Source organism: Pongo abelii, chromosome 19 (genome assembly GCF_028885655.2).
Source record: "Pongo abelii isolate AG06213 chromosome 19, NHGRI_mPonAbe1-v2.0_pri, whole genome shotgun sequence".
NCBI lineage: Eukaryota > Metazoa > Chordata > Mammalia > Primates > Hominidae > Pongo > Pongo abelii.
Genome location: NC_072004.2, coordinates 95,170,449 through 95,194,270, shown reverse-complemented (window position 1 = coordinate 95,194,270; position 23,822 = coordinate 95,170,449). Strand labels below are relative to the sequence as shown.

Sequence of the window (23,822 nt, the reverse complement as noted above, 5' to 3'; positions counted from 1 at the left end):
CCGGGCTAGGGACCGAGGCATCCCAGGGGTGGGGGTCCCGAGGCCCAGTCCCTCGCTCGCCCTTGCGGGACCGCACCGCCGGCGGCCCAGGCGCGGGCCCCCGTGACCTGGGCGGGTTGCGCGTTGGCTGCGCCGCGCCCTGGGATGCGGTACCCAGGCTCTCCGGGCGGCGGGGGGCGCGCAAGGCCCGGCGAGGGGCGGAGGGCCCGGGGGACTGCGCTCACCGTTCCGTCGCGGGGTGCGGGGCCGGAGCCCACCGCGCTCCCGGAGGCCGTCGGGCACCCAGGGTGCCCCGCAGGGCCCGGCCGCGGAGAGGGCAAAGACGTGGCAGCCGGCGAGGGGGAGGGGGCGGCACTAGCCTGCTGCGAGTGCCCCGACCCGGGTGCGACCCCCGCCGCCCGCCCTACCCGCTACGGCCCACCCCGAGGGCCTGTTCCCATCGCTTGTTCACCCGCGTCGGGTTCCCGAGTGGGTGTGTGGGGTGCGTGTGTTAGGTAGCGTGTACAGGGCTGCAGCGTGTGCAGTGTGGGTGAAGGGTGTTGTTCGGGCGCGTGTGGGGTGTGTGGCTGGTTGTGGCATGAGGTGGTGCACACGGTGCCAGGTGTGTGCAGTGTGTGCGTGTGTGTTGTGTTGTGTGTCTATGTCTGGGTGGGGGGATGGGGTGGCAAGCGCATGAGTGTGCCAGTGAGTGTGCCGGTGTGCAGCGTGCGTGGATGCCCGTCGCAGATGTGCAGTGTGTGTGGCGCGTGTGCGGGATGCCCGTCTCCCGGTCCCGCCTGAGCCCCAGCTCTCGGCTTCTTGGACTGCGGTGGTGGCGGCGGTGGCGCCGGATCCGAGGAGCGCAGCGCTGCGCGTCACCATGGCAACAGATGCTCCTGCAGCCCCCGCGCCGCTGCGCTGGGGAGGGGGCCCTGCGCACCTCAGACGGCGGGCGTGGGGGAGGGGAGGCTGCTCGTCCCAAAGAAGCCCGCGGAGGAACTGGGCTGCCCCGGCACGCACCCCTGGGAGTCCTCCCTCGCCTTGACATCCCTCCTGGTGGGGCGCCGGGGCAGGGGTCGGGACGCGGTGCCCTCCTCGGTCCCTGCTGCTTGCCCAGGGAACCCGGGGACCTCACTCGGGTCCTCTGCAGGCCTGGAGCTGGGGACAGAGTAATTCCTGCTGTTTCTTTCCCCTGAGAGTCTCCCGCGCCAGGTGTTTGCAGCTCCTAGGTCGGAAGCCGCAGGCGTGGTTATTGGCTCTTAGGATCGGCTTGTGGGAGATGAACCCACCCATTCTAAAGATGGGGAGCCCAGGCCTTAAGGAGCCCAGGACGGCATCGCGAACAGACTTGTCGGTTACATGAACTTACAGGTGCTCCTGTTCCGACCCGGAACACAAGAAAAGGCTGATAGTGAACCAAGAAAGTCCCTGCCTTTGACAGAGGCTGGACATCAGTGCAGAGGACAGACTCTGGGCCCGTGCTCCCTGCATTCTGGAAAGAAAGGGCTTGTTTGCATAAGCAAGCTGCGCCTCTCTGGGAAGGAGCTGGCCAGGCCCCACTGGGAGTGAGCCTGGAGGTGCTTGTGCTCCCCTCCCTCCTCTGCCCAGTGCCTGGCCTGGGGGTGGTGCTGCCTTTTCATCCGTTTAACCTGAGGAGGATGAGCAGGACCAGCTTTCACTCCCTCATGCATTTATTTATCCATAACCTTTATCAGGTGCAGCGATTCTGGAGTGTCCGGCCCAGGCCAGCAGCAGCGGAATCACCCAGGCTCTGGTCAGAAATGCAGAGTCTCAGGCCCACCCCAGACCTGCAGGTTAAGGAGTGTGGGAGTGGATATGTGTGTGCCCGCCCCGCCCCAGATCTCACAAGGTGATTCTGAGGCTTGCTCAGATTTGGAAACTGCTGATCCAAGGTGGTCTTTGTGCTAGGGATGGGACTGTTGATCCCTTCCCTCAGGGGATCCCCCCTCCCCAGAAAAACCTGGCCCTGAGGGTTCCAGTTCTCCTCTCTGAACTACCAGTGCTTACTTGGGGGTCCATCTAAGACTTCAGCAAACAATTATCCTTGACCACCATCTCAAGGCGGGGTCTGAGCAGGACTGAAGCTTTTTCAGAGAAGGAGGAGGAGGAGGAGAGGGAGGAGCTGGAGGAACAGAAGGGAGTTCTCAATTCTCACTGCTTCAAAAGGTGCCTGAGGAAGTGAGGAAGTGAGGAAGGCTTCCAGGAGTGTTGAGGGGCCCAAGAGCTCCGCCTCCTGGTGACAGTATACAGAGCTGACTCTACTGGGGAGGGGCCTCCTAACCAAGCTGGCTTTCACTTTTCTTTTCTTTTCTGGTTTTTTTTTTTTTTTTTTTTTTTTGAGACAGAGTTTCGCTCTTGTCACCCAGGCTGGAGTGCAGTGGCATGATCTTGGCTCACTGCAAACTCCGCCTCCCGGGTTCAAGTGATTCTCCTGCTGTAGCCTCCCGAGTAGCTGGGATTACAGGCACCCACAACCACGCCCGGCTAATCTTTGTATTTTTAGTAGAGATGAGGTTTCATCACGTTGGCCAGGCTGGTCTCGAACTCCTGACCTCTGGTGATCCACCTGCTTCGGCCTCCCAAAATGCTGGGATTGCAGGAGTGAGCCACCATGCCTGTCCCCAAGCCTGCTTTCTGTGTCCCAGTGGTATGACCTGCCTTGCAAGAACCACCCCAGTCAGTACCTGGATGTTTTGTGTGTTACTGCTAGCACCTGGACTGGCTAAATTCAGAGAAGGATCTGGGTTGACAGGTTTGTGTGGATGATATGTCTGTGTGACTTGTCCCCAGTCAGCTCCAAGTGGCTACAGTATGCAGTGCATAGCTTTGTGTCACCCGTGGTTTTCTACTGAGTCTGTTTCAGTTGGGCCGATGGTAAAATGAGCTTTGCATAGTCAATTGCAAGATCGGTGTTGAGCAGTCCTGAACTTGGTCATCTGATAGCCAGGAAGGGTGCAGGGCACCCGGGAAACACCGTGCATTCGGCAGGGAAAACTGGGGGGAATCTTTGGATGCTGCCCATGGGAGGTCAGTGCTACCCTCCAGAAACTTCTTGGGCTGGCCACATGGTTGGTGGGCAGAGGAGGCAGGCCAGAGCCTGATGACCCCCAGCAGGTTTGCCGTTGGCCAACCTCTTGTATATAATTTGTCATGTCCCCCAGCAACCTTAATTGTTACTTAGTCAACATTTCTCTTTAATTCAGCCCATTCTTTGTTACTTAATATGATTTTTTTCTTGAGACAGTGTCTTGCTCTGTTGCCCAGGCTGGAGTGCAGTGGTACGATCTCGGCTGACTGCAACCTCTCATGCTCAAGCGATCCTCCCACCTCAGCCTCCTGAGTAGCTGGGACTACAGGCATGCACCACCACACTTGGCTAATTTTAAAACTTTTTGTGGAGACAAGGTCTCTTTATATTGCCCAGGCTGGTCTCAAACTCCTGGGCTCAAGCGATCCTCCTGCCTCTGCCTCTCACGGTGCTGGGATTACAGGCATGTGCCATTGTGCCTGGCTAATTTAATTTTTTGAAAGACACTTTTAGCTGGGTGCAGTAGCTCACTGCCTGTAATCCCAGCACTTTGGGAGGCCAAAGTGGGTGGATCACTTGAGGTCAGGATTTGGAGACCAGCGTGAAACCCCATGTCTACTAAAAATACAGATATTAGCCGAGCATGCTGATAATTACAGGTGGCAGGCACCTGTAGTCCTAGCTACTTGGGAGGCTAAGGCAGGAGGATCACCTGAGCCTGGAAAGTGGAGATTGCAGTGAGCTGAGATCATGCCACTGCACTTCAGCTCAAGTGACAGAGTGAGACTGTCTCAAAAAAAAAAAAAAAAAAAAAGACTTTTTTAAGGACCATGAAGAGATGCCTTAAATTAGGCCAGGCATGGTGGCTCACGCCTGTAATCCCAGCACTTTGGGAGGCCAAGGTGGGTGGATCACCTGAGGTCAGGAGTTTGAGACATGCCTGGCCAACATGCTGAAACTCTGTCTCTACTAAAAATACAAACATTAGCTGGGCGTGGTGGCACACGACACACCTGCAATCCCAGCTATTCGGGAGGCTGAGGCAGGAGAACTGCTTGAACCCAGGAGGTGGAGGTTGCAGTGAGCCAAGATTGCACCATTGCACTCCAGCCTGGGCAACAAGAGTGAAACTCTGTCTCGAAAAAAAAAAAAAAAAAAATCGCTTAAATTAATTTTAAAAAGGAAAAAGAAAAAAACAGATGTCGATGAAAAATGAGTAGCACTAACCAAAAATTGAAGGTGATTATAAAAAAAAACACAAGGCAAATCAAGCTGTGGCAACCGTCCATCCATCCTATGCTGTTGCTTGGCTGCTGGAGCTCTGAGCCTGGTGCCTCTCTTCATGTCACAGAAGACACCTGTTGGGGTGGGATTCATGGACCAGAAATGTTCTGCTACAGAAGCAAGAAGGCTTGGAGGTGGGTCTAAAATAGTGAATGACTTTCTCACACTTGGATACAAGGTAATTGCCGCCCTGTCTCTTCCTAACAGCCAGGCCTTCCATTCAGCAGGCCCTGTTCGCAGCTGTTTATGAATATTAACTCATGTTATCACCGAGACCACCCTATGAGACAGGTCCTGCCACTGGTCCTGGATTTACAGAGGAGGACAGGACCAGAGAGGTTAGCAACTTGCCCAGGGCCACAGAGCAGGTGTTGGAGAGGGCGAGCTGGATTTGAACTGGGACTGTGCTGCTCAGGGTGGCACCCCTCACATTTGACACCTAGGGCTGCACGGATAGGAAAATCAGCCCCCCATGCATGCAGCCAGGCCTCAGCCCCCATGCTCCTGACACCGGAAGCTCCATCAGCGAGTGCTCGGCCAGCCACCAGGACTCTCTCGGTGATGCCTTTGTGACACCAGACATCTGGAGCAATGGAATACTGAATGTGAGACAGACTTGGTTATTTTCCTGTTTCTCCTCTTTGTTTCTTTTCTTCTTCTGTGGATGAGGCAATTCTCACAGCTCTTGTTGGCCCAGCCCCTGCAACGCTGATGAACAGGGCTGAGCAAATGTGGTGATGGTGGTTGGGGGGCTCAGAGGAAGGCAGGGCTTCTCTTGGAGACTGGGCAGTGGCAATGCCGGCACTGTGAGCGCTCACCACTCCGAGGACCTGGATGTGGACTCTACCTGGTCTCCTCTGGCCAGGTGGGGCAGGCTCAGGAGGGCTGAGACTGGAATTGGGCCTGTCCAGGGAGGGTGCCCCCCTCCCCTCCCTAGCCCAGCCACAGAGCCAGAGCTTGTGCAGGTGGGTGGCTGGCCTGGGTGTCATGGGGTGTGGCTGCAGGCACTGGCATGGGGACTGGGGCAGTCCTTCCAGGAAGAGCAATTGGATTGTGGGGCAGGGGGCCCACAGGCCAGGCCAAAGTCCAGGCTCTTCAGGCTGAGGCAGGACTTCAGCCCCAGGCAGCCGATCAGGCTGCTGCAGAGAGCAGGCTGGGATGGGTCCTGGAGACTCCATGGAGCTGAAGCAGGAGACCCAGGGTGGGGGCTGGGGGCTGGGGGCTGCGGGCTTCGGAGGCAGGGAAATAGGCAGATCTGACAAACTCAGGTTTCAAAGACTGCATCTCCTGCTGTCCCAGCTGGTTTACTCTGCAGGGTGGCACTGACAAACCCAGCACCTCCCAGGGCAGGATTTTAATCCTCCCAGGGGCTGCCATCCTTGAGCACCTGCTTGGGGCCAGCCTCTGTGCCAGCCTCCCCGCAATGTGTCCAATTCACTCTCAGGTACCCCAGGGAGGCGGGCATGGTCCTCATTATCCCACTTTTTCAGATAAGGAAACTGAGGCTGGGGAGGGTCAACTGCTTTGCCAACGCCACAGCATCTGGGTGGGGGGCCAGGGCTGGAACATGAGTTTATCTGACTCCAAAGCATATGCTCTTAATGCACAGGAGAATAGGTGTGGAAGGGTCCCTCGGCTCCTGGCCATGGCCATCCCAATCCTGTGTCAGAGCCAATCCACGCGACTTTCTTTGCGGTGTTTCCGTCTTGTTTAACGTGATTTCTTGCTGAGCACTGTGGCTTACAGATGCTGCTTCCCTGTCGTTCACAAACAGCCTCCTCATGCCTTCCCCCCTTCCTTTTAGGAAACTCACCCCTTTTCCAGGACTGGCCAGCCGTCCAACCAGGGCCCACCCCTAACGAGAATGGAGGGGTCCCTGGGGCTTGTGAAGCCTGGCAAGGAGTTAGAAATTTATCCCGCGCTGGGGTCAATGGTGGGACCGTCGGGAAACCGGCAGGCTTTAGGGAAAAGGCTCCCCCGTGCTGACTGTCGCGGCTTGGCCTTTATTCCCATGGGTGCTTCGTGCCGGGGCGGGACCCTCCCAGCTGGCCGAGGCCGGGTCTGCAGGTTCCCGCGCCCGCAGAGCTCCCGCGCGCCCCCGCGTGGCTGCAGACGGCAGCGCCGCTTCGGGAGCGGGTTTTGCAGGAGGAGGGGGCCCGAAGGAGAGGAGCAGCGGCAGGGGCAGGGGGCTGGTTATGGGACCGGCTCGCCGGGGGCCCTGGACCTGGGCTGCGAGGCTTATTACCAGCACCATAACAGCCAAGCAGGGGCTGGCGCTGCCGGGGACAGTGGCATGCAGCTTCTGGCCTGGGATAAGCTGGGGAGGCAGGGTCCGTCCGAGACCAGCAGAGCATCACAGCGAGACAGCCGGCCCAGGGCCTGCGGGCAGCTCCCGGAGGCTTCCTGGAAGAGCAAGCAGCACGCGTTGGTCTGGGAGGAGAGGATGGGGCAGGCTGAGGGCGGGTCTGGTGGGACAGGTGAAGCAGCGGTGCGGCTGGACTGGGAGGGAGGGGTCGTGGGAAACAGGCTGGTGGGCTGGGGGAGAGGGGGCGGCAGGCAGTGGAAGGGGGCGGCCCTACCAGGCTGCGCTGAGAAGGGCCTGTGTAGGGATTCCTGGGAGGGCACAGGTGCGGGGCAGGTGTGGACATGGGGGCGGCGTGATGATGTGAGGCTTCAGACCCTTCTCCCAAGGCTGGGAGGGGAGGGGTGGGAACTGTCCCAGGCCTGGCTGGCAGTGTGCGGATCCCAGGAGGCAGAAGAGCTTCCCCTCGTCTTCTGCCCGCTTTTCTGGCTGGGGAAGGAGGACTCTGTAAAGTCAGGGCAAGGACTGCGTCCGTTCCACAATGTGCCTTTAACTGGCCACATGTACTTTCAACACTACCTTTAGAGGAAAGAAACGGGCCCAGGGACTGGGCCCAGTGGCTCATTCCTGTAATCCCAGCTTTTTGGGAGGCCAAGGCTGGAGGATCGCTTGAGGCCAGGAGTTTTGAGACCAGCCTGGGCAACATAGCTTGCTTTTCTTTTTTTAAATTAAAAATTAAAAAATTAGTTGGGCATGGTGGTGCACACCTGTAGTCTCAGCTACTCAGGAGGCTGAGATGGGAGGATTGCTTGAGCCCAGGAGGTCGAGGCTGCAGTGAGCTGTGATTGCACCACTGCACCCCAGCCTGGGCAACACAGTGAGAATCTGTGTAAAAAAGAAAAGAAAAGAAAAGAAAAGAAGCTAGCCACAGAAAACAGCCTAGTTCCAAATGGACTTTCCCAGGCTGTGATGAAAACTTCGGACCCCCCAGCTCTTAGCAACCTGCTCAGCCCAGCAGATGCTGCTTGTGAAAGATGATTCTGCGGGCGTCTTCCCTACTTTGTGTTCAGTGACCTCACGTTGGTAGCTAGAAATGGGCCACGGTGAGAGTGTTCACGCCGCCGAAATGGGTAAGGGCCAACACCAGGGCTTTTTGAGGGGGATCTGGAGAGCTGGTTTGCTGGGACGCCACCGTGGCTGCTCCTCTGGGGAAAAGCCGTGTGAGAATATGCAGAGTCACCTGATCTTTGATTTTCCGTGCTTCAATTTCCTTGTGTGTGAGTCTGAATAATGACTTTTTCTGAGTCCCTCCCTTGGTTAATGTGGAGAACAAATGGTTGTGGACTCTAGTGCCATGGAAACATTATCACATCCCTGCCTAGTGCCGGAAGACTTGCTTCAAGGACCCAAGCCCCTGAGCGCAGAGAGGCAGGTGTTGTGGCTGAAAGTACTCAGGACCAGGACCTTAAAACTGACATTTACACACCACTGGCCACTCTTTGGTGCCCTTGGACCAGTCAGCTAATGCCTCTGGGTTCCAGCATCCTCATCTGCATGAGGGGTTCGGGCTGAAGGGTCCTCTGGTCCCCTTCCGGATGTGACATTTGGCATGAACGGTCCTCCCACCACACACATCTCCACATTCCTACTTCTCTAAACCCTAAACCCGCTCCTTTCTCTTTCATTGATTTATTTTTTAGAGACAGGGTCTCACTCTTGCCCATGCTGGAGTGCAGTGGCAAGAACAAGGCTCACTGCAGCCTCCACCTCCTGGGCTCCAGCGATCCTCCCACCTCAGTCTGCCTGCCAGTAGCTGGGATTACAGGCACTCACCACCATGCCCAGCTAATTAAAAAAAAATTTTGTACAGAGATGGGGTCTAACTATATTGCCAAGGCTGGTTTTGAACTCCTGGGCTCAAGCGATCCTCCTGCGTTGGCCTCTGGAAGTACTGGGATTCCAGGCGGAAGCCACCACGCCTGGCCTCATTCCCCTGTTGACCCATGACGAGCTCTTGGCTTTTCCTGTCTCACCAGCCCCGCCTTCTCAGTGAGTGGTGTGGTCACCATCTCTTCTCAGTCCACTCCTTCTGGCTGGGGGCTTTCATTGAGTGCCATAGCTTGTGTTGACAAGTCTCAAATTTAAATTGCCAGACTAAACTGCATCCTTGGCTGTGGACTCGTCTGCACAAATTGTGGAGATGACACGTGGCTGTGTCACCGGCATTGAGGCTGATTACGGCCGAAACAAGTCTTGGTCCCCCCGACTCCTGTCCCCAACAGTTTAGCATGTCAGCAAGTGGCTCAGGACCCAAGCATCGGACCCATCTTTCATTTTTCTATTTTCTTCACCCTCCCACATAATCTGTCCACAAACCTCGAATGTCGTGCCTCTTAAAGGTATTTGGAATCTGTGCACATTGCAGCTTCTCCACCCCTGCCACTGGAATGTCCTGCTGGGCCCTGCAGCGACCTCCAAACTGGCCACTTCCTGCTCCCGTTTCTGTCCCCGGCCCAGCAGTGGGAGCCACTCATTTAATCATCCACCTCAGACCCTGTGTAACCTCAGCTTGGGGCTCCCCGCTGTGCATCCGGCAACCTCCTGCCTTGGGGCTGTGGTCAGCTCCTGTTAGAGTCTCGCTCTGTGCCAACCTGCAGGCACACTGGCCTTCTGTCTCATCCCAAACATGCCGAACCTGTCCCACCGCGGGCCTGTCCCTGGCTCTTTCCCCTGCCTGGCGTGTCTGGCTGCTTCTTGTCATTCTGGTCTCTCCCTAAATCCACCTTCTCAGAGAGGCCATTCCAGGCTGGGCAAATGAAAAGGCCGCGCCTGCCTCGTCCCTGCCTGTGGCCGTCTCTTCTTTGCCATCACAAGCATCTGAGCACTCTGTGCGTGGATTCATTTGCTTTTGTATCCTCTGCTTTCTTGCACCTTTAAATGACAGGTCCTGGACTGTCTTGTTCGCTGCATATCCTGAGCCCAGACCAGAGCCTGGCATGGAGCTGGCTCCCGTTACATATTTTCGGGATGAATGAATGACTTTCTTCTGCTTGGCCTAGGAGGCTGTGGCTGCACAGACAGACAAGGGAGCACTGTCCTCGGAGGCTCCTGGGGAGTTCCAGGAACACAGCCCCGGAGCTGTCCTCCCAAACACACCCCATGCGTGTCCTTGGAGGTGGGCTTCCAGAGAGTTCCAGGAACACAGCCCCGGAGCTCTCCTCCCAGATGCACCCCATGCGTGTCCTCAGAGGTGGGCTTCCAGAGAGTTCCAGGAATATAGCCCTGGTGCTCTCCTACCAAACACACCTCACGCGTGTCCTAGGAGGCTCCTGGAGAGTTCCAGGAACACAGCCCCAGAGCTCTCCTCCCAAATGCACCCCAGGTGACGGTTTCCGAGCTAGCCCAGTGGAGCACAGACATGACAGGAAGGAGGGGAGGCAGCAGCTCTGGCCAGAGGCTGAGGGAGTCTGGCTTTTGGGGGAGGGTGGGAATTCTGGCCACTGGTCTGGGTGGTCTGCTCTGGAAAGACCTCCTCCAAGCCCAGAGCAGAGAGGCTGGAAGGGTCAGCCTCGGGATCTCAGGGGTGATCGCCTCTCTGTGGCAGCCAGGTCAGTGGGAGACACCTGCTTGGCGGGGCCTGGCAGCTCTGTTCTGGCTGCCTAGGACTGCAGCTGGGACGTCAGGGTGGAGAGTCAGGGAGTGTGGGGCCACCCTCCCGCCTCTGCCTTCTGGGTCTCTGACCTTGAGCCACGGGGCGTTATGCGACCTCAGACAGAAGAATCATGGTCCCCAGCAGTCCCATCACGAGGAGGGGGCTGCTGCTGGGCAGGAGAGCAGATCTTCCCTTGGGCAGGAGAGTAGGCCTTCCATCAGGCGGAAAAGCAGACTCTAAGGAAAGCCAGAGGACCCGTGAGGGAGAGAGGGATGGCTTCTCACCCCAGCTCCTCCACAGTAAACTCAGGGTCCTCTGGTGGTCCCCACGAGCCCCTACTTCCTCTTTCACCGCCCCTTTGGTCCCATGGCCCTTGTCCACCACGGCCCTTCATAGCCCCGCTCAGTAGAGCCCACCCCTCTCCAGCCAGGCCCCCACCAGGGTCGCCACCTTGTCAGTTTCCAGGTGGCCTTTGTCCCCAAGATGGGGCAGGTTCGGGGAGGGGTGTGTGTGTGGGAGGCTGATACAGGAAGATTCCAGAAAGGAGGCCCTCAGGTTGCTGTGGTGGGGAGTGGGGAGTAGGGAGTGGGGATCCAGCAGCCAGGAGGTGGGCTCTGCACAGCAGGCCCGTCTGGGCCACTCTCGCTCCCTCCGTCCCCTTCTTGAGCAAGGCTGCCCACTCCTCCCCCTCGCCCTCTCGTGCCGCCCGAGATGCATGAGGTGCTCGTGAGAGGTCACGTGTTGTGGGAATGTGAGGGATTCCGGTGTTCTCCAAAGCCAGGGGAGGCGGCCCCACTCAGGGCTCGAGGGTGTCCTGGTCACAGGCATGCAGGCACCCACGTGTGCACACATGTACACACCAGGGCAGGCGGGGATTTGGGGCAGCTTGCCCTCACCTGTGTGCAGCATGGGCAGCAGGGTAGCCGGGTGCCCATCGTTGGCCTCGGGCACGATGCCCAGCAGCCGGCACATGAGCTCGTACACGTGGACGCTCTCAAAGGGCTCCACCTCCAGGCCCGCCCTGAAGCTGGGGCCCACGGCGCGGAAGATGGTCTTCATGTCCATGTCCTTGTTGTCAAAGCCGTGCTCCCCATTGTTGAACTGGACGTTAATTCTCTGCCGGGGAGCGGGCAAGGGTCCTGGGTCCTTGCTGGGAGCAGCAGACCCTCTCCGCCTGCCCTATCCACCCTATGAACACCCCCTTAGGAAGGAGCACCAACTTTGGGGCTGGAGGGGTTCCAAGACTCAATTTCCCTGAATTCTGAGCCTCCAAAGATCAGTCACCCTAAAGAATGAAGTTCAGGGAAGGTCCAGTTAAATGAACGGAGACCAGACCCTGAGTAAATGGGAGTGGAGCGGGCAGCTCCAGGCTTCGGGCCCTGCCGCCTGTGCGGTGTTGAACGCTGGCTCCCATAGGTCACTTCCTTTCCGGGGGTGTCTGCTCCCTAATCTGTGCTTCGCTTCCGGCTCAGCATCCCTGTGCTCTCTGCTGAGGGGAGGTTGGGCTCTTGACTCTTTCCTGCCTCTTCCATGTCACCCTTGGGGCTGGACTTCTACACTTTACCCTGGACACGTAGGACGCGCGCGCGCGAACACACACACACACACGGATGTGCACACGCACACACACGCCTATCACACGGTGCCTGGACATGATGGGTACAGATGTGCACACACACTCCCACTGCCTGGTGCCTGAATGTGGAGGGCACACACAGATGTGCACACACACACTACTGCATAGTGAAGGATGTGTCCCTTCGGTGCTGACACTCCTCAAACTGGGGACCAGCTAGAAATAGGGAGTGCCTCTATAGAGATGGAAGGAGAGGCCAGATGCAGTGGCTCACCCCTGTAATTCCAGCACTTTGGGAGGCCCAGGCAGGAAGATCGCTTCAGCCCAGGAGTTTGAGACCAGCCTGGGCAACATGCAAAACCCCGTCTCTACAAAAAAATACAAAAATCAGCTGGGTGCGGTGGCTTACACCTGAATCCCATAAATTTGGGAGGCCAAGGCGGGTAGATCACCTGAGGCCAGAAGTTCGAGACCAGCCTGGCCAACATGGCAAAACCCTGCCTCCACTAAAAATACAAAAAATTAGTCAGGCATGGTGGCAGGTGCCTGTAATGCCTCAGGGGGCTGAGGCAGGAGAATCGCTTGAACCCAGGAGGTGGAGGATGCAGCGAGCCAAGATCGCACCACTGCCCTCCAGCCTGGATGACAAGAGTGAAACTCTGTCTCAAACGAAACAAAACAAAACACACACAAAAATTAGCCAGGCATGGTGGCGTGCACCTGTGGTCTCAGCTACTCAGGAGGCTGAGGTGGAAGGATCGCTTGAGCCTGGGAGTTTAAGGCTGCAGTGAGCTGAGATCTTGCCATTGCACTCCAGCCTGGGCAACAGAGCAAGACCCTGGTCTCAAAAAAAAAAAAAAAAAAAAAAAAAAAAAAAAGAAAAAAAAAACCCAGAGCCTGGGGAGGGAGCCCCTAGAGGTGATGCCTCCAGCAGGCGACTCACTCCGTGGATGACATAGCCAAGGTCGCTGTACATCAGCAGGGGTGTGACCCTGGGGTTGTTGGCGTAGTGGAAGGCCTTGGGGAATGCCTCCTTCTTGTAGACGTGGAGCTTGGGGTGGGCGTCCTTGAGCGCATCGTACACCTTCTCCAGCCTCCCTTCTTTAGGGAGCAGCATCCCATTTGGTCCGTAGTCCAGGAGCTCAAACTCGATGTCCTGGAAGGTGAAGTTGGGGAACTTGTGGAATTCGACCAGGTCACCAGCCCGCTTGTCCACGGTCGTCATGCCGTGGTCGGATGTGATGATCAGGTTGAGGCGGTCTGTGAGGTGGTTGTGCGCGATGCTCTCCCGGAGGTAGCCCACGGTCCGGTCCACCTGCCGCACCATCTCCCTCCTCTCCGGGGACTCGGGGCCGTACTTGTGGCCCGTGGAGTCTGGCTCCCCGAAGTATAGTGTGACCAGATCCAGGTCCTCCTCCGTGAACCATGCCATCACCGTGTCGATGTTCGCTCTCCACTCCGTCTCATTTTTGTAGTTGTGTGCGATGCCTTCTTTCCGGCTCCGCGTCACTGCCACCCCTTGGTAGGTGACGTTCCCGCCCGGGTAGAAGAAGGAGCCAGCCCTCAGGCCCTGCCAGACAAGACAGCGTGAAAGACAGGACTCCTCAGTGGGCCGCCCCTTGTCCCATGCCTGTGAACACATTTGTCCCTCACCTGCCTACTTCTCTGTTCCACCCACCCATCCCTGCTCCTAGCTGCAGCTGCGGGGCCTTTAATTTCTAAAACATGCCTGATCTCATGTTCTATGGGGGTAAAACCTGATTTTATAGAGGAAACAACAGGTGCCCACTGGACTTGAGCACTAAACAAGACATCAGTATAAAGATGTTCCCAGAGGCCGGGTGCAGTGGGTCAGGCCTGTAATCCCAGCACTTTGGGAGGCCGAGGTGGGCGGATCACGAGGTCAGGAGATCCAGACCATCCTGGCTAACATGGTGAAACCCCGTCTCTACTGAAAATACAAAAAAATTAGCCGGGCATGGTGGCGGGTGCCTGTAGTCCCAGTTACTTGGGAGGCTGAGGCAGGAGAATGGCGTGAACCCGGGAGGCGGAGCTTGCAGTGAGCGGAGATCGCGCCACTGCACTCCAGCCTGGGCGACAGAGCGAGACTCCGTCTCAAAAAAAAAAACAAAAATTCCCAGATACACAGTGTCTGCCTCATCACTGGGCTGTGATGCCTGCTTCGAGGTCACGCTGCCCAGAAAGCATCTCCATCTGAACCTCAGTCTGGCCTGCCCTGCTGGGCTCTGGTCCAGGCATGAGTCTGTTTGTCTCATGTGTCCCATCCACCTGCCCCTCCAGCCTTCTGCCTGGCCGCCTGTCTGCCCCTAACTCGACTGCTGCTTTATTTAGAATTTGTCTGTCCCCCCAGTCCTCTGTCCACCCCACCTGCCCGTCCACTCCCCCAGGATATTCTTTTTTTTTTTTTTTAGTAAATTTCAAACTTTATTATTTTTTTTTCTTTTTTTTATTATTATTACTATTATTATTATTATACTTTAGGCTCTATGGTACATGTGCGCAACGTGCAGGTAAGTTACATATGTATACATGTGCCATGCTGGTGCGCTGCACCCACCAACTCGTCATCTAGCATTAGGTATATCTCCCAATGCTATCCCTCCCCCCTCCCCCCACCCCACAACAGTCCCCGAAGTGTGATAAAAATATGGAACGCTTCACGAATTTGCGTGTCATCCTTGCGCAGGGGCCATGCTAATCTTCTCTGTATCGTTCCAATTTTAGTATATGTGCTGCCGAAGCGAGCACTCCCCCAGGATATTCTTTCATTGGATCAAGTGCCTTGAGATGCCAGGGTCTGTACCTTGGCTTCCTGCTCATGAGCCCATGGAAGGAGCCCTGACTGTGTCTATGGATCCTTCTGGAGCGAGGGAACCCCAGCTTGAGTGGATACCTTGGCTATGGGGTGGGCGTGGGCTCTGACATTTATTCCAGCCTCATCTTGGAAACTTCCACTGATTTGTTTACTGGAAGCCTCGCCTCTGGGCCAGGAAGCCCCCAGAGAATTGCAAACTGGTGGGGGGGGGGGGGTTCCTGGGTCAATACTGTAACCCACCTCTCATTTTATCTTTGGCCCTTTGGAATTTAGCTGTTCAGCTCTGACAGGGATGTGGAAAGGGAGAAAGTTGTGTAATTGTTAAACGCTTTCTTGTTGAGTCACAGTGATCTTCCCTGTCCGACCCTCACCCCCAATGCTGCAGGGCCCAAGGGTGCAGTTCTCCCTCCGACTAGGGGGACAGAGCAATTCCTTTTGCTCCCAGGGCCCCCCAGGGAGGACCGGGCAGGGCTGTGTCCATGGGCCGAGCCGGACGTAGCTCACCAGCACCCACCACCTGCCCCTTTTGGGGCCCTACTTCACACCCTTCTGTGCCAGGGTAGGCCAGAAGCCCCGAGACCCTGGAGTGGGGAAGGGACCTGCCGTGGATCTCACATGGTTCCAAGCCTCGCCTGGGCCTAAGTGCCCCCATGCTCTGCAATGTCAGTATGGGTGGGGGTGACATTACCTGCCTCTGGGCTGTGATCCAGATGGGCACGCTGCCGTTGTCCCACCACCTCTGGATGCCCAGTGTGGCGTGGTAGGGCAGCTTCACCTTGCTGGTGGTGTTGTAGTACATGTTGTGAACCACCCCGTGGTTCTCGATATATTTGCCTGAGGGAGGAAGAGGTGCAGAGGGCGGCGGGATGGACCGGGGTCACAGCAAAGGCCGGACCCAGGGCTGGAAGAGGTGAAGTCAAAACAGCCCAGGTTTCCCTGTGTGCTGGGTGGGGAGTGGGCCTGGGGCAGGGCTGGGGGGAGCAGACTTCCTCCTGCACTGCCCCGTGGGAGCCAAGGTTCGAGGTCACGTCCGAGACAAATAGACAGACACGTGTTCTTTGACCTGTTTTAGCAATCCCACTTTCAGTTTGTCCCGCAGCTGGACGGGCACACAGGCACGAATGCATGTGCAAGGATCCTGGTGGCAGCCTTGTTTGCTTTAGCAAAAGATTGCAGGTGACCTCCACGGCCATCAGGAAGGAACTCATTAAATCAATGATGGCCCAGCCATCAGACCAGATCCCAGGCAGGAATTTCAGTGAACCACGTGGAGCTCCAGGAGATTTTTTGAATTTATTTTTGTACAGGAAACACGTGCACATGGTACTAAGTCCAAAAGGTGCAAAAGGAGAGATGATGTGGAGAAGGTCCCTCCCGTCCTCATCTGCGATACAGAGAGTGAAAGAGGCGCTGCGCGGACGGGAGAACCGCACGCCTCCATTTGCGGTTAGAAGGGGCAGAAAGGCTGGTGTGGGGATGAGCTGCCTGTGTTGGGGTGAATGGTGTCCCACCACATTCATGCTCACTTGGAACCTTAGAACGTGGCCTTATTTGGAAATAGGGTCTTTGCAGATGTGATTAGCTAGGGTAGGGGGATGTATACCGGAGAAGTGTGGACCCGAAATTCAGCGACTGGTGTCCTAGTGAGAAGAGGAAAGTTTGAATACAGACACACACAGCAGAGAGGCCCTGGGGAGACGCAGGGAGAGGTCGGAGTGATGCTGCCACCAGCCCAGGAATGCCAAGGATTGCCGAGGCCCCAGGAGCCAGAAGAGGTGAGGAGGGAGCCTCTGCTAGAACCTTCCGGGTGGGTGCAGCCCTGCAATGCCCTGGTTTTGGCCTTCTGGCCTCCAGAAGCATGCGGATCCGTTCCTGTGGGTTTAAGGCAGTCTGCAGTTCTTTGTTCCAGGGGTCTTGGGACACCCACGCAGGGTCTTTGGAGGATGACCCAGGTTTGGGAGGTGGCCGAGCCCCTAGGGAGGGCCAGTTGCTTTTCAACTCTCTAACACCTTTTTTGTGGTACTTGGCTTTTTATTATTTTATTATTGTTTATTTTTTTGACACAGGGTCTTGCTCTGTCGCCCAGGCTAGAGTGCAGCGGTGTGATCGTGGCTCACTGCAGCCTCTACCTCCTGGACTCCAGCAATCCTCCTGCCTTGGCCTCATATATATATATATATATATATATATATATATATATATATATATATTTTATATGCAGTCTTGCTTTGTCACCCAGGCTGGAGTGCAGTGGCGCGATGTCAGCTCACTGCAGCTTCCACCTCCTGGGTTCGTGCAATTCTGTCTCAGCCTCCCAAGTAGCTGGGATTACAGGCATGCACCACCATGCCTGGCTAATGTTTGTATTTTTAGTAGAGACGGGGTTTCGCCATGTTGGCCAGGCTGGTCTCGAACTCCTGACCTCCAGTGATCCGCCCGCCTCAGCCTCTCAAAGTGCTGGGATTACAGGCGTGGGCCACTGCGCCTGGCCCCATATTTGGCTTTTTAAAAACCTATGTCTGTATTGTCTACAGCCTGGGCAGATCTGTCAGGGAGGTGTTGGGTGGGAAATGGAAAGGATGGAAGGGAGAGGGAGAGGCTGACACAACCAGCTGGAGGGGCAGGCAGGAGAGGGGAGCCGTGGGAGCCAGCGGGGAGCCCGCCACACTGCCCTCCTTCTGAAACCACACTCCCCTCCTCCTGAAGCCTTCTGGGGTTGCTGCCCTGGCTGTGGCCACGGGTTTAAGGACCCCCCTGGTCATTTTTCTTTGTCCTGGATCTATTGCCACCAATGGTGAGGATTCCTAATGGTACCCTCGGCTGTGTCCTGTGCATGCAGCAAGGACCTCTCCCCTTTATCCTGCACGACAGGGGTCTGTGCCATCTGGTTTCTCAGGCCCTCCCACCCCCAGGCCCCATCCCGGGTCAGTACTCACCAGTGACCAGGGTGAAGTGGCAGGGGCTGGTCATGGTGACAAAGGCGGGGGTCATGTAGCGTGCCTTCACCCCGTCTCGGGCCATGGCGTCCAGGTTGGGGGTGTCCACGTCCTGGTCGTAGTTCCAGCGGAAGCCGTCGAAGGACACCAGGAGGAGCTTGTTCCGGGAGCCCTGACTTTGTACCGGTGCCCCGGCCCCGGAGGCCAGGAGTGTGGCCAGAGCCACAGTGAGGAAGACAGCCGGGCGTCTCATGCTGGGTCTTCCAGATGGACAGGCACACAGGGTGCACGGGGCTGGCTCCTGCCGAGGAGGACAAAGTCCCGGGGTCACCCGGGCTGATCTCATCCCATGCGTCTTTGGAATGTGGCTGTGCACATCCCCGGGTCGTACCTCGGGAGTGGGCTCCCCAGCTGTGTCAGTGCCACCCCTGGTCCCAGCCTCATGTGTGTGGGGTGGCATCAACTTGAGCATCTGCCTTTATTGCCAGCCGCGCCCTCAGGGCTCCAGGCTCCTCCCCTCCCTCCCCAGAGTGGGGACAGTGACCCAGGGCTCAGAGCACAGCAGGAGCCCATTGTACCGGGAAAGTTGTGCCCTCTCCCTCTCCCATAGCAACCGGTGGTCCCTCTGTCCCAGCTCACCCTGACCCCAGGGGACCCAGGTGAGGCTGGGGTGGGACCCCCTCTCCAGGCCTTTAGTGGTGCATGGGCCTCAGGCCTGCCTGGGCGAGGGCCTGTGGGTTCGGCTTCCCACGGTCAGGGCCAGGACCAAGCCTGGGTCACAGCACGGCCTTGTCCGGGGGGAACCCCAGGCTGGGTTCCTCTTCTCCTCCTGCTCCTGTTAAGGGGCTCCTTGAGCGTGGTGAGCAGACCGGGAACCCGATGGCTCCAGAGCAGCGTCCTGCACGCCTTCCTTCTTGGGGTGCTTCCTTCTTGGGAATTTCAGAGGGGGCCTGGGGCTCGGGCATTCTTGCTTGATGGACTTTTTGACAACAAGGGGTCAGAAGAGGGGGACTCCCTTGTTACCGTGTGCACATGAGGGGTGGGAGAGGAACCCCTGGATTCAGCGTGCGGTTCTCCCTCCCTCTCCACCATCTCTCCTTCCCCTTCTCTTATTTTCTCTCTCTTTCTCTGTCTCTCTCCCTCTTTCCTTCTCTGTATGTCTCTGTCTCAGTACCCATTAAGCACGTTCTGTGTGCCAGGCATGGTTCTAGGTTCCAGGGACACAGAAGTCAGTGAGACAGACAGTGTTCCTGGTGGCTTCCATTTGAGTTGGGGACACAGAAAATAAAAGGAACAAACAAGAAAAAAAGATAGTTTCCAAAAAGAAGGGAAGGCAGGAAGACGTGATGGAGAGGCTGGCGGGGTGGGTGGGCGGCACGCAGTGGTGACTGGTGGGGTTTCGCTGAGAGGATGGTGGAGGCCAGTGACTCTGGGGGACCATGAGCTAGGGGAGTGGGCATGGGGCAGGTGGCAGGGGCGGCAGGGCCAGTCCCGTGGGGCAGGCGGCAGTGATTCTCATGCCAGGCAGTGGAAGCCAGGGGCGGGTTTTAAGCAAGAGAGTGACATGAACTGATCTAATGCTAAAATTCACTCTCCATTTGTGGGTGAAGGACGGACCAGAACGAGGGCAGAATGGACACTGGGTGCTCCCTGGAGAGGTGACTGCCTGTGTCTGAGCAAGAGCTATTGGTGGCCCGGACCAGGGTGGTGGCTGTGGGATGGGGCTGGGTTTGAGGCAGATCCTGGAGGTTTTGCTGGGAAGGGGTGCACTGGGTTGCATGGTGGGAAGACGGAAGGGCATGGCTGGAGGTATTGTCCCAATTTCAATCTGGAGCCACACACCTGCCGACAGTGGCCCCCGCCTTCCTTAAGACCTTTGCCTGGCTGCAGCAAGCAGACGCCGTCTCGAAGCGATGGCCGTGGCACTCAGATGACACCGCAGACGCCGTCCACAGCCTCCCCAGGCCAGCCAGCCTTTCCTAACCCAGGTGGGCAGGGACCGCTGGTACTGATCCCCGGCTGGACTCTCAAGGAGGACTCCGTGCCAGTGACCCCCCCTTCCTCACGCTTCTGCGCACCAAAGGCTGAAAACCAGGATGGAGCGACTGCCCGGTGCCTGCAACCACCGCGTGGGGTGCCTGCTCTGCAGGGCTGGGGCTCAGGGTGCCCAGAGGTGCGGCTCCTCCCTGGGGAGCACAGACCTTGGGGAGGGTAAGGATCCCTGTGTGTCAGGGACACAGGTTGCGATGCACGCACAGGGGGAGTGCAGGCGGCCTCGGGAGAGGAGATCGGGCTTTGCTGGCACCAGCGCTGGGGGAAGCTCACAGGATGCTTGGAGCCAGGAGAAAGGGCAGGAAGCCTTCAGGCAGAGGGACCAGGCATGGAGGAAGGGAGGCACCCGGGCTCCCGAGGGGGTCGACCAGGAGGAGACTGTAGGCCATGGCGGAATCTGGATTTTCCGCTGTGGCAGAGCTTGTTAGTTGTCCCCTAATATCTGTTCTCCCCTCTTTCCATGATAAGATGGCTGCTAAGAAGAAAGACTACATTTCCCAGCATTCCTTGCAGCAAAGCATGGCCACGTGACCATATTTTGGCCAATGGGGCAAAGGGAGAATGTCACGTACCAGTCCCAGCTTCTTGCCAGAAGCTAGCTTTGCTTCTCTTCTTTTTCGATTTTTCCTCCATCTGATGCCTCTGGCTGGCCAGCCACCCTAAGCCGCCTGATGAGGGGCTCCCCGGGGATGGCCAGGGTGCGCAGAAGGGGCCTGGTCCCCAGCGTCCTGTGTAGCTCAGCTCCAGGCTGCATCCTCCCGGGGAGAATTCAACACACTCTGCCTCGTTGCAATTTCCATTATTTGGGTTTCCTGTCACTCTCAGCGGGACCTAGTTCACGCTGATAGTAGAATTCCAGGCCTGGGGGGCATTGCTAGGTTTAAGCAGGAGCTGGCTGTGGGGTGGGGCTCGAGAGGGCCGCCAGGGAAGCAGGGCCTGAGTGAGGAGCCGAGGCAGTGGTCCAGGGGCCTGGCCAGGCCCTGGCTGGGGTGCATTTGGGGTGTGCTTGAGGCCGGCGCAGATCTTGGTGGCTCGCAGGTCTGGAGTCCGTGGTTCTGCAGGTTCTCCTGTCGGCCCCGCGGGGTTGTGCGAATTCCTGGTCCTGTTTACCCTCTTACCTGCCTGGGCCTGGTCTGGAGATGGCATGAAAGGTCTGCTCCTGCTCCTCTCAGGACATCCCAGCCATGCTTGGGTAACTCTTCCTCTGATTTTTGGCTCTGTACCTCAATCCCGCCTTGCTGGGGAGCTCCTTGGGTCACCCCATATAGGTTTCCGTTTTCTCCGTGATCTCATAGAGCACTTGGATGGAAAGGGTGTGCGGTGGTTGATTGTAGCTCATGGCTACAGGACATTTCCCACAGTCCGTGGGCACTGGGCAATAGCCACGATCTCACTGAAGCTTGGAGGTAGTTCTTGAGGTAGAAGTTAGTACAATCCTTAGCTTACAGGTTGGAAACTGAGGCAGAGAGAGGTTAAAGTCACTTGGTAACTGGAGGAGCTGAGCTGGAACCCAAGCGTTCTGGCTCCTGAGCCCCAGCGTTCAGCTTCAGCTGCTTCAAGAGGCAGCAATTTACCAGCCTTTGTTCACTTGGGATTCCATTGTCAGGCTTTGGGGCTATTGACAACATTTTATCTAAAAAATGGTGCAGTCCAGCCTGGCCAACATGGCAAAAACCCATCTCTACTAAAAATACAAAAATTAGCCGGGCATGGTGGTAATCTGCCACCAACCTGTAATCCCAGCTACTTGGGAGGCTGAGGCATGGGAATTGCTTGAACCTGGGAGGTGGAGATTGCAGTGAGGCGAGATCACACTACTGCACTCTGGCCTGGGCAACAGAGCGAGACTCTGTCTCAAAAAACAGAACAAAACAAACAAACAAACAAAAATAGTGCAGCTGTGAGTATCTTGACACCACTGACTTTTTCCTTTTCTTTCTTTGTTTTTTAACCTTTGCCTTCTTTCCTTGGGGTACAGTGCTTAGAGAAAGGTTATTGGACAAAGGATGGAAAAGCTACTTGGTTCTTATGATCAGATGGCTGTCAGGTGACAGACCCTCTCCTCGACCTAACTCTACTCCACTAAGCCTTCAAGGCGCTGACCTTGGGCTCTGTCCTCGGCTTGTTTAGTTCAGGTTTAGCAAGAGTCCTGCTGGGTCAGTTTAGGGAAAATCCTATGTGATCACCCTCAATATTTGATCAAATTCGTCATCCTCCACTCTCGATATCTTGTTACCCTGGCCTGCTTTCAGGAAGATTCCTGATGAGTTGGCCGAGCAAGCATCCCCTCTCCTCAATGTCTCCTCTTAGTCATTTTCCACCCACCCGGCACCCTTGCTCCTGGAGTGCACATCCTACTCGTCCTTGGTAGAGTGAGACTGAGCCCAATCTCGTTCTCCTACAGCTAAACCCCATTGTGGTAGCCCCCCTGGAATAAGGTCTTCCTACCTGTCTTTAACAAGAGTCATGAATACTTTTTTCTTTATTTTAACAATTATTATTATTATTATTATTATTATTTTTTTTGAGACGGAGTCTCGCTCTTTTGCCCAGGCTGGAGTGCAGTGGCGTGATCTCAGCTCACTGCCACCACACCTGGCTAACTTTTTTATTTTTAGTAGAGACAGGGTTTCACCATCTTGGCCAGGCTGATCTTGAACTGCTGACCTCATGATCCACCCACCTCGGCTTCCCAAAGTGCTAGGATTACAGGCATGAGCCACCACACCTGGCCATATGATTATTATTTTTAATAGAGATGGGGTCTTGCTATGTTGCTCAGGCTGGTCTTGAACTCTTGGACTCAAGCGATCCTCCCACTTCAGCCTGCCACAGTGTTGGGATTACAGGTGCGAGCCATGACTCCCGGCCAAATGTGTTTTCTTTAACATAGGAAAGGTTGAAGCAGTCGATAGCACCAGCAGCCACGAGTTAATGTAAATATCCCCTCTGCCCCACCCCGTGCTACCTTTATTGGGTTTTATCTTTTTATTGCTTTTTGATAGTGTCGTAGGTGAGTAAAGATATCTTAAAGTATCAAGCCAGAGAAACTGGGAGATATTCCATGTCATGATTTCTTGTCTCTAACTCCCCATGTGAGGACTTTTATTATCCTCGACCACTGATTAAGTGGGTTCTTCAGCACTGAATTTTGTGTGTGTGTGTGTGTGAGACAGGGTCTCGCTCTGTCGCCTAGGCTGGAGTGGAGTGGCATGATCACAGCTTGCTGTAGCCTCTATCTCCCGGGTTGAAGCGATTCTCCTACTTCAGCCTCCCGCATAGCTGGGACTACAGGCGCACACCACCACACCTGGTTAATTTCTTTTTTTCTTTCTTTTTTTTTTTTGAGACGGAGTTTTGCTCTGTCGCCCAGGCTGGAGTGCAGTGGTGCGATCTCGGCTCACTGCAAGCTCAGCCTTCCGGGTTCACACCATTCTCCTGCCTCAGCCTCCCGAGTAGCTGGGACTACAGGCGCCCGCCACCATGCCCGGCTAATTTTTTTGTGTGTGTTTTCAGTAGAGACGGAGTTTCACCGTGTTAGCCAGGATGGTCTCGATCTCCTGACCTCGTGATCCTCCTGCCTCGGCCTCGCAAAGTGCTGGGATTGCAGGCGTGAGCCACTGCGCCTTGCCAATTTTTAAATTTTTAGTAGAGACAGGGTCTCCTTATGTTGCCCAGGCCTGTCTTGAACTCCTGGGCTCAAGTGATCCTCCCACCTCGGCCTCCCAAAGTGCTGGGATAACAAGCATGAGCCACTGTGCGCAGCCCAGCGTTAACTCTTATGGTTTCATTGGTTCCTTATGTATGTTGCAATGCATATTTTTTCCTTTCTTATTTATTTATTTATTGAAAAACAGAGACGGGGTCTCTCTATATTGTCCAGGCTGGTCTTGAACTCCTGGGCTCAAGTGATCCTCCCACCTTGGCCTCCCAAAGTGCTGGGATTACAGGTGTGAGCCTGGCTACAATGCATATTCTTTTGAATCTATACTTTTGGAATATATATTTTTTTGATAAACATTTGTCCTTTATATTTGTCACCTGAAATTTCCCCTATCCACTTCATGCTGAGCATGTGAAGCCTGGCCACAATGCACATTCTTCTGAATTTATACTTTTGGAATGTATATATATATATATATATATATATATATAT

The 23,822-nt window shown here is 56.1% G+C and overlaps 1 protein-coding gene, 1 long non-coding RNA gene and 1 other non-coding gene across 6 annotated transcripts in view; 1 reads left to right on the top strand and 2 right to left on the bottom strand.

Moving 5' to 3' along the window:
- The window catches only part of LOC129051134 (uncharacterized), a 128,264-nt gene that overhangs the window by 23,202 nt on the left and 81,240 nt on the right, over positions 1-23,822 (top strand). The gene's annotated exons all lie outside the window — the stretch shown is intronic.
- ENPP7 (ectonucleotide pyrophosphatase/phosphodiesterase 7) lies at positions 10,220-18,149 on the bottom strand. The gene is made up of 5 exons (XM_002827907.4): positions 17,615-18,149; positions 15,367-15,512; positions 12,786-13,412; positions 11,163-11,382; positions 10,220-10,502 (listed from the first exon to the last, which is right to left on the bottom strand). The coding sequence occupies exons 1-5, from the start codon at positions 18,084-18,086 to the stop codon at positions 10,372-10,374; spliced, it is 1,596 nt and encodes a 531-aa protein (XP_002827953.4). The 5' UTR covers positions 18,087-18,149; the 3' UTR covers positions 10,220-10,371.
- On the bottom strand, positions 14,505-14,611 carry LOC112129858 (U6 spliceosomal RNA). Its single transcript, XR_002912195.1, has one exon. It is a non-coding gene; the product is annotated as a U6 spliceosomal RNA (small nuclear RNA).

Excerpts from the sequence above, each read along its gene's own strand:
- ENPP7 (XM_002827907.4), bottom strand. The coding sequence starts at position 18,086 with ATGCTCAAGTTGATGCCACCCCACACACATGAGGCTGGGACCAGGGGT. Across the intron at positions 15,513-17,614 it reads CCACTTCACCCTGGTCACTG|GCAAATATATCGAGAACCAC; the intron begins GTGAGTACTGAC and ends TTCCTCCCTCAG. Across the intron at positions 11,383-12,785 it reads TTGGCTATGTCATCCACGGA|AGAATTAACGTCCAGTTCAA; the intron begins GTGAGTCGCCTG and ends GCTCCCCGGCAG.